At 40.7% G+C, this 10,168-nt stretch overlaps 1 protein-coding gene across 2 annotated transcripts in view; it reads left to right on the forward strand.

The window, feature by feature from the left end:
• LOC115160841 (rho GTPase-activating protein 15) overlaps positions 1-8,093 on the forward strand; it is a 50,614-nt gene extending 42,521 nt beyond the window's left edge. The window contains exons 13-14 of one of the 2 annotated variants that reach the window (XR_003869125.1): positions 7,426-8,016; positions 8,058-8,093. Coding sequence is in view for 1 of the 2 variants with exons in the window: in XM_029711315.1 (XP_029567175.1) it covers positions 7,426-7,609 (184 nt within the window). In the remaining variant the exon portion in view is untranslated. Of the gene's footprint in view, positions 1-7,425 lie in introns of both variants that reach the window. The other variant, XM_029711315.1, reaches the window with a different exon arrangement.
• Positions 8,094-10,168: the final 2,075 nt, after the last annotated feature.

Below are 10,168 nucleotides of genomic sequence, written 5' to 3' on the forward strand. Positions count from 1 at the left end.
ACACTGTGCCAGGGTGTTGGTGACTAGTCATTACTTGCAAGTTTGGATGTTAAGTATTTGAAGTGTGATTTTGTTTCCTGTAAGTATAGCTAGTGTTAGAGGTTGTAGCCGTTGTAGTCAGAGGAAGAGGAGATGAGGAATAGCTAGTCTACACTAAGTTATACAAGTCTCCATTGTGCCGAGGCAGAATGATCCTGAGAACTTAGTAAGGTGATCTATTCCTTCTGTGAATATACAGTGGAATTACTTTAATAATGAATAATAATAATATACAGTGGAATTACTTTAATAATTGAGTCGCCTTATTTGAAATCATTAGTGAACCATTAGGCATGGTAATCCAGACCCTTAGATCATCGCAGTGTTCTAATTAAGTTAAAACGCTGATGGTCAGACAGGCAGAGCACAGTGATATACTGTACACAGGCACAGGGCTGAGGTTAATTGCAGACATAAATAGGAAATTATAGCGTGTACACATTTTAATCAGGTTTCACTCCAAGACACACTCCTAAACACTTAGTCACATGGACATACATGCATGCAAAGACACAGACCTACAGTAATGGCAAATGCATGGATAGAAACTCTATTCATCAGGTGAGTACAACTGTATTTGGAAAGTCAAAAATAAAATAAAAAGCACTTGCACATCTATTGTCCACCTCAAGTACGTGCGTTCAGTAAACTTTGTTTTCCCAGTCATCCCCTAAAATATAGATTTTACCAGACTCTTACAGCACATGCATGCGGTGACAGTAAATCTCTAATTCTGCTTTGCTAGCACCGATAAATAGGTGGCAGTGAATTTCCCTTCCTGCAATTACACTCCCACCTGTGAACGTAAGTGCTCTCGTCTGGAATCAATTATGGCACTCTTTTAACAATATAGTTCCTTCCAAGACATCAGTGTTCTGTGCCTTACTAGCATTATGGCACAGGGAGACACTGTTCAGTACTAGCTACATTGGTATTGCTAAAGCTAGCACTATTGCATTATTACTATACATAAATTACCACAGTACATTGATACAGATTCGCTCTGACACTGTAGCATGATAGCATATTTTAAGGAAAATATTATTTTTTGGCTTAAAGTGAGATGAGGATAATTATTCATAATGATTATGTCAGGTTGGATCATCATCATGCCTTTCTCTTAGTAATGAGCTTGAGAAATATGCATGGCATGAACATGCCGGGTCGATATTATAATGACATGTGGCAGAGCAAGATGTTGACCATCCCACATGATTAACAATTTAGAGGCATATTTCCATTGGTGAGAGATACAGCCTGATCGTGACCTTTCCAGACACGTGTTTTATTGACATATACTGTATCACTGAAATCAACTGTTTAGACAGACTATCCCTAATATGAGTGTCAGTCCATCTTAGATGTCTATCCTGATTGAGCTCTTGCATACCTGTATATCTGCCTTAACATCAGCTAGATGTTAAGGAGGGCCTGTTGTCCGGGCCTCTGGCAGTCTCTATGGGGGTGCCACAGGGTTCAATTCTTGGGCCGACTCTTTTCTCTGTATACATCAATGATGTCGCTCTTGCTGCTGGTGAGTCTCTGATCCACCTCTACGCAGACGACATCATTCTGTATACTTCTGGCCCTTCTTTGGACACTGTGTTAACTACCCTCCAGACGAGCTTCAATGCAACTCTCCTTCCGTGGCCTCCAACTGCTCTTAAATACAAGTAAAACTAAATGCATGCTCTTCAACCGATTGCTGCCTGCACCTGCCCGCCCGTCCAGCATCACTACTCTGGACGGTTCTGACTTAGAATATGTGGACAACTACAAATACCTAGGTGTCTGGTTAGACTGTAAACTCTCCTTCCAGACTCACATCAAACATCTCCAATCCAAAGTTAAATAAAAAATTGGCTTCTTATTTCGCAACAAAGCATCTTTCACTCATGCCGCCAAACATACCCTGGTAAAACTGACCATCCTACTGATCCTCGACTTCGGCGATGTCATTTACAAAATAGCCTCCAATACCCTACTCAATAAATTGGATGCAGTCTATCACAGTGCCATCCGTTTTGTCACCAAAGCCCCATATACTACCCACCACTGCGACCTGTACGCTCTCGTTGGCTGGCCCTCGCTTCATACTCGTCGCCAAACCCACTGGCTCCAGGTCATCTACAAGACCCTGCTAGGTAAAGTTCCCCCTTATCTCAGCTCGCTGGTCACCATAGCAGCACCCTCCTGTAACACGCGCTCCAGCAGGTATATCTCTCTGGTCACCCCCAAAGCCAATTCCTCCTTCGGCCGCCTCTCCTTCCAGTTCTCTGCTGCCAATGACTGGAACGAACTACAAAAATCTCTAAAACTAGAAACACTTATCTCCCTCACTAGCTTTAAGCACCAGCTGTCAGAGCAGCTTACTGCACCTGTACATAGCCCATCTATAATTTAGCCCAAACAACAACCTCTTCCCCTACTGTATTTATTTATTTATTTTGCTCCTTTGCACCCCATTATTTTTATTTCTACTTTGCACTTTCTTCCACTGCAAATCTACTATTCCAGTGTTTTACTTGCTATATTGTAGTTACTTCGCCACCATGGCCTTTTTTGCCTTTACCTCCCTTATCTCACCTCATTTGCTCACTTTGTATATAGACTTATTTTTCTACTGTATTATTGACTGTATGTTTGTTTTACTCCATGTGTAACTCTGTGTTGTTGTATGTGTCAAACTGCTTTGCTTTATCTTGGCCAGGTCGCAATTGTAAATGAGAACTTGTTCTCAACTTGCCTACCTGGTTAAATAAAGGTGAAATAAATAAATAAAATGTTGATTTAACTATTATAGTAGTTGTCACAAAGAATACTAACTCCATACTTTGGGGGAAAAGGGAAAAAGGTAAAGAAATAAAATGGAGCTTTTTTAGTGTGTTTTCTTACTATACATGTGCACTACATTTAGGCAATGGAAAAAATATGCAGACTGTTGTTTTATTTTGCTTTTTGTTTTATGACATGTAAGCCATAGATAACATCACTTAGGGCTTTCCAAAAGACCAGCTTCAGATGCCGCAGCGCTGCAGTGCCTAAGCCTGGCACCCTGACAATACCTTTTGGATGCAATTATCTGCTGAGAGGCCCTGTGTGGATCCGTTTTGGGCACGAAGGGACCCCATCCCACCTCAGAACGCTCCGTCAAGATCCCACTGACAGCTTGGAGATGCGCCCCACACCACAGCCCTTCCATCCCGTTCCAGGCCTCACTCCGTAATGGGCCCAGAGGCCTGTGGGCAGCAGCCTCCTCCACAGAGGGAGTAGAGACTGGAGCGGAGTGGGTCCCACTGCTTGGGCCTGCCTGGGTCTTTGTCCCACAGCCAAGCCTCAGCTCAGGAAGAATACTTCTCAAAAAGCCTCCCTGTATCACGTTCTCTGTGCTTTCTCCAGAAAGTACAACCACTGAGTCCTCATATACACCCTGCATAGCATACTGCTCATGTCAAGATAATGGAATATATATCTAATGGATTATGGCTAAGGAAGAAGGCGAGGAAATCTGTACAGTGAAACAAAAGCAGGTCACTGCAGATCGTACAGTAGAGAATATAATCTACAGTTTCCTCACTGCGGCATAGAATCGTACAGCATGTACGTAATGTACAAGAGTTGCATGTGCTTCTTAATTTCCTGCCCCCGTTTTATCCAGTCCCCAAACCTTCTCCAGACCTCCTCTCTACACTGAAACGCCATCCAGATTTATTTAATAACTTTCCATATTCAGATACAATAGAGTCAATAGTAGAGGTCGACCGATTAATCGGAATGGCCGATTAATTAGGGACGATTTCAAGTTCATAACAATCGGTAATCGGTATTTTTGGACACCGATTTGCCGATCTTTTTTTTTTTTTAAATGTACACCTTTATTTAACTAGGCAAGTCAGTTAAGAACACATTCTTATTTTCAATGACAGCCTAGGAACGGTGGGTTAACTGCCTTGTTCAGGGGCAGAACGACAGATTTTTACCTTGTCAGCTGGGGGATTCAATCTTGCAACCTTACGGTTAACTAGTCCAACGGTCTAACCACCTGCTTTACATTGCACTCCACGAGGAGCCTGCCTGTTAAGCGAATACACAAGTATATATTTTTAAACCTGCATATTTAGTTAATATTGCCTGCTAACATGAATTTCTTTTAACTAGGGAAAATGTGTCACCTCTTGCAACAGAGTCAGGGTATATGCAGCAGTTTGGGCCGCCTGGCTTGTTGCGAACTGTGTGAAGACTATTTCTTCCTAACAATGACAGCCAACTTCGTCAAACGGGGGATGATTTAACCTGTTGGGGCTAGGGGGCAGTATTTGCACGGCCAAATAAAAAACGTAACTGATTTAAACTGGTTACTACTCTTGCCCAGAAATGAGAATATGCATATAATTAGTAGATTTGGATAGAAAACACTCTAAAGTTTCTAAAACTGTTTGAATGGTGTCTGTGAGTATAACAGAACTCATATGGCAGGCCAAAACCTGAGAAGATTCCATACAGGAAGTGCCCTGTCTGACAATTTGTTGTCCTTCTGTTGCATCTCTATCGAAAATACAGCATCTGTGCTGTAACGTGACACTTTCTAAGGCTTCCATTGGCTCTCTAAAGCCGCCAGAAAGTGGAATGGGGTGTCTGCTGTCTCTGGGCAAAGAACAGCAGCAGAGTTTGTGAGTGGTCAGCCTGGGGACAGTGAGACTGAGATGCGCATTCACGAGACTACTCAATTTTTTTCTTTCAGCTTTGAATGAATACAACGTTGCACGGTTGGAATATTATCGCTATTTTAAGAGAAAAATAGCATAAAAATTGATTTTTAACAGCGTTTGACATGCTTCTAAGTACGGTAATGGAATATTTTCAAATGTTTTGTCACGAAATGCGCTCGTGCGTCACCCTTCGGATAGTGACCTGAACGCACGAACAAAACAGAGCTATTTTAATATAACTATGGATTATTTGGAACCAAAACAACATTTGTTGTTGAAGTAGAAGTCCTGGGAGTGCATTCTGACGAAGAACAGCAAAGGTAATCCAATTTTTCTAAAAGTAATTCTGAGTTTAGGTTGCCCCAAACTTGGTGGGTGTCAAATTAGCTAGCCTGTGATGGCCGAGCTATGTACTCAGAATATTGCAAAATGTGCTTTCGCCGATAAGCTATTTTAAAATATGACATTGCGTTTGCATAAAGGAGGTCTGTATCAATAATTCTTAAAATAATTTATGTATTTTGTCAACGTTTATCATGAGTAATTTAGTAAATTCACCGGAAGTTTTCGGTGGGTATGCTAGTTCTGAACATCACATGCTAATGTAAAAAGCTGGTTTTTGATATAAATATGAACTTGATTGAACAAAACATACATGTATTGTATAACATAATGTCCTAGGAGTGTCATCTGATGAAGATCATCAAAGTTTAATGCTGCATTTAGCTGTGGTTTTGGTTTTTGTGACATATATGCTTGCTTTGAAAATGGCTGTGTGATTATTTTTGGCAGGGTACTCTCCTGACATAATCTAATGTTTTGCTTTCGCTGTAAAGCCTTTTTGAAATCGGACAATGTGGTTAGATTAACGAGAGTCTTGTCTTTAAAATGGTGTAAAATAGTCATATGTTTGAGAAATTGAAGTTATAGCATTTTTGAGGTATTTGTATTTCGCGCCACACGATTCCACTGGCTGTTGACTAGGGTGGGACGCAAATGTCCCACCTACCCCATAGACGTTAACAAAAGCGCATTTGAGAAAAAAGCACAATCGTTGCACGACTGTACCTAACCATAAACATCAATGCCTTTCTTAAAATCAATACACAGAAGTATATATTTTTAAACCTGCATATTTAGCGAAAAGAAATTCAGGTTAGCAGGCAATATTAACCAGGCGTGCAATGAACCAGGTGCGTTCATTGCACGCAGAGTCAGGGTATATGCAACAGTTTGGGCCGCCTGGCTCGTTGCGAACTAATTTGCCAGAATTTTACGTAATTATGACATAACATTGAAGGTTGTGCAATGTAACAGGAATATTTAGACTTAGGGATGCCACCCGTTAGATAAAATACGGAACGGTTCCGTATTTCACTGAAAGAAAAAACTTTTTGTTTTCGAGATGATAGTTTCCAGATTCGACCATATTAATGACCTAAGGCTCCTATTTCTGTGTGTTTATTATATTATAATTAAGTCTATGATTTGATAGAGCAGTCTGACTGAGCGGTGGTAGGCACCAGCACGCTCGTAAGCATTCATTCAAACAGCACTTTCGTGCATTTTGCCCGCAGCTCTTCGCAATGCTTCAAGCATTGCGCTGTTTATGACTTTAAGCCAACAACTCCCAAGATTAGGCTGGTGTAACCGATGTGAAATGGCTAGCTAGTTAGCGGGGTGCGCGCTAATAGCGTTTCAAACGTCACTCGCTCTGAGACTTGGAGTAGTTGTTCCCCTTGCTCTGCATGGGTAACGCTGCTTCGAGGGTGGCTGTTGTTGATGTGTTCCTGGTTCGAGCCCAGGTAGGAGCGAGGAGAGGGACGGAAGCTATACTGTTACACTGGCAATACTAAAGTGCCTATAAGAACATCCAATAGTCAAAGGTATATGAAATACAAATCGTATAGAGAGAAATAGTCCTATAATTCCTATAATAACTACAACCTAAAACTTCTTACCTGGGAATATTGAAGACTCATGTTAAAAGGAACCACCAGCTTTCATATGTTCTCATGTTCTGAGCAAGGAACTTAAACGTTAGCTTTCTTACATGGCACATATTGCACTTTTACTTACTTCTCCAACACTTTGTTTTTGCATTGTCTAAACCAAATTGAACATGTTTCATTATTTATTTAAGGCTAAATTGATTTTATTGATATATTATATTAAGTTAAAGTAAGTGTTCATTCAGTATTGTTGTAATTGTCATTATTACAAAAAAAATTAAAAATCATCTGATTAATCGGTATCGGCTTTGAAAACCATAATCGGTTGACCTCTAGTCAATAGATGTTCCGCAGTTGACTGCCGGTGCTGAATGTGTGGCATGAAGTGAGAGGTTTAGTTGTGGCTGAACCTGGATCTTTGAATACACAAAGCTGGGTGCACAAATTATATACAGAGTTACCAATACTGAAATAAGAGATGTTTTCAACAGGGGCCATTCAAGGGTAAAAATCAGCCTTGCTAACAAATCTACTGAATGTGTGCAGAAATGATCCACCATTTTCTGGTGGCAATGAGATGTCTGTTTTTGTGATGATCATTGATGTTGACTTGAAAAACCTTGTTTCGTGACTCATGAGTTAATATCCCATTGTTTCCATCTCAACCATCTAAATCCAAGCTCTCTCTTATTTTCCCAGATAATTTAACCATTATCTCTCTGCAGGATTCTGACGTGTTCACGGAAAAACCTGATGTCGACACAAGGCATCAGCATTGTGTTTGGCCCGACACTCATGTGGCCTGAGCTGGACTGTGGGAACATGGCGGTCAACATGGTTTATCAGAACCAGATAGTGGAGTTCATCCTCATTGAGAGCCCAGAGATCTTCGGCCTGGAGAAGAAGTGATAAGGACATTTTATCTACAGCAATGGATGGATTCATGAACAGACAAGAGGACCTGTTGTGTCTAAAGCTTGGAGTTAGTTGCTAGTATTACTGTAATATATTATTAATAGTGAGGATTTACACCTTATCTTAAAGTTTTAATAGCATTTATATTTTACTATATCGTTAGTTACACTTCTTGAACCGAGAACCCAAACTGTGATTTCTGAATTGTGCTATAATGAATGCATACTAGTAAATCGCTTATTTTGTGGTCTGGCTCTTCCATTGCCTTATACTGCATAGCTACAGTATCATGAAAGAAGTATTGACAAAAGTAATGATACTATGTTAAGTTATCTGTGTGTGCCTGTGCGATGCATTCAAATCTGTCTTTATTCAAGTCTGTGAATGAGCATCATCCTCAAGTGTGTCTGAGACAGGCTCTATGCAAATGGGACTGTCTCAGACACACTTGGAAATTAAAATAATCCTTTGAATACGAGCACTGAGGGTTTTTTTTCTTCATATGCATTGTATGAAACCACAAGCACATTGGAAAAAGTCTCCCTTCCTCCTCCAATTGCATATGTCTGTTTTAGGGGTTAAACAAACATATACAATGATAGAACATGAACACTGGGTGATCAGAGGAACCTACTTACACACAGAAACACACACACAGCAACACACACAGTGTGTGTGTGTGTGTGTGTGAGAGAGAGAGAGAGTGTGTGAGAGAGAGAGTGTGTGAGAGTGAGTGAGACAACCCGGATGAGATGATTACTTTTAATAATTTTCTCTGACGAACGACCACTCATCGAAATATAACTAATGGAGCTGTCCCCGAAATAAAACAGTCAATCACAGTGTAAATGAATGGGAGGGCGAGCAGAGCAGAGAGGAGCAGCCACAGCCTTTATAGTCTAATAAGTGATCACAGGACTCATATCATATGTCTGTCAGCTCCTATTACACAGCCCTGCTCCTCAAAGCACGGCCGCAATTAAAACAGGCTCCCTAATCTAGACTTATGTAATGCCATTTAAATGTGTCACTTTTAAAGTTGCCATCATGTCCAATACTGTACACAGTGAACCCCTTATTCTATTCTCACATCCCTTTCTGTACAGCACTGTATACTGTAAGAAGTTACAGGGATCTGAAACACCTGAGAGGTTCATGACAAGAGAATCACAACAGATTATTAGTGGGTGTATTGACCTCTATCCTGGATATTGTCCATATCGGTTTGTCTGCAAGTCCTGTTTCAGATCATTTAATTCAAGAGTGAATCTAATTCCTGAATGTTTGATGAAGATCGGGAAAAAGCTTAAATCTAGGAAAATACTTTGTTTAGGCCTTTTGTCAATATGTTTGCTTTGATTTATCCAGACTGATCCAAAGCTGGTCAGCAGCACCACTTCTTCATTGCTCTACGTCAGACCAGAGGGAGGGGGGGTGAATCAGCACCCTCTGCTGGTCACTAGTGGCCAGGGCAGTGTCACTCAGACAAGGTGTTCTCCATCACTATCAGATCACAGCTGCTCTACTCCTACTTATATGACTAGAGACCACATGAAACACACTCCCTGTCTGCTCTGACCATTTGCTCTCTGGGAGCAAAGCTTTGTTGCGCTGTGTGCTTTTTTTGTATTTTTGGTTGGAGTAGGAGTCCCTTGTCTTTTAAGATACAGCAGGAGTCGCAGGTTTACCAACACTGCAGACTTGCCCTCAAGGAAAATGGTTTGTTTTCATTGTGGATGCATAAACCCCAAGAAAGTTATAGACTGTGGAGATACATTTTTGTCAATGTGGTCATCCATTTTACGATGTCTAAATATCAGTATGATGACAACTCTGCAATACTGCACCAATGACAACAGATGTCCTAGAACATGTCCTAAATCAATATCATTATACCAGGAGGACTAATGGATCTATGTAATTTAGGATGGTCCAGACACCCTCAAGCACCAACCACTTACAGCATCTGTAGCATATAGTATCATAGACTACCAGTCCAAAGAGCTTCACTCTGATGCTGCCACTTTAAAGCCACTTTCAAAGTCAAAGTATGTCAAAAGAACCTGTATCAAATAATTAATTAGTCTTACTCCCAGTAGGTTGAGAGTCGTTTGAAAGGCAATAAGGTGCCATGCTTTCATACTCCTCAACAGCACTATAGAGCCGGGTAGAAGATCCGTTGTGGATGTACTAATCAGTTCCCTGTAGAGCTTATTTGAGGAAGAGCATGTAGAGATAAGGCTACAGCAACAGGAGCCCTGTCTATTATGACAAACACACGTCCAATCAAAATGTTCCAAGTTAAATCAAGATCACTGCATCTTCTGGTAGGCTACCAACCAACTATTGTATTTGTTGAGGAGAAACGTGATTTGTGTAAATACTGTCAGAAAGCGTTTCTCAGTCAGCATATCTCCATATGGATTGAGTGTACAAATAATCCAGAGATACAATTGTAGCTGTGTGGTACTGTACGACAGCATTCACATCAGTTTCAAATCAGCCAACTGCTTTCATACCCCCTAACAGAAGTTTCTGTTTATACACTTTTTA

Source organism: Salmo trutta, chromosome 24 (genome assembly GCF_901001165.1).
Source record: "Salmo trutta chromosome 24, fSalTru1.1, whole genome shotgun sequence".
NCBI classification, from domain to species: Eukaryota; Metazoa; Chordata; class Actinopteri; order Salmoniformes; family Salmonidae; genus Salmo; species Salmo trutta.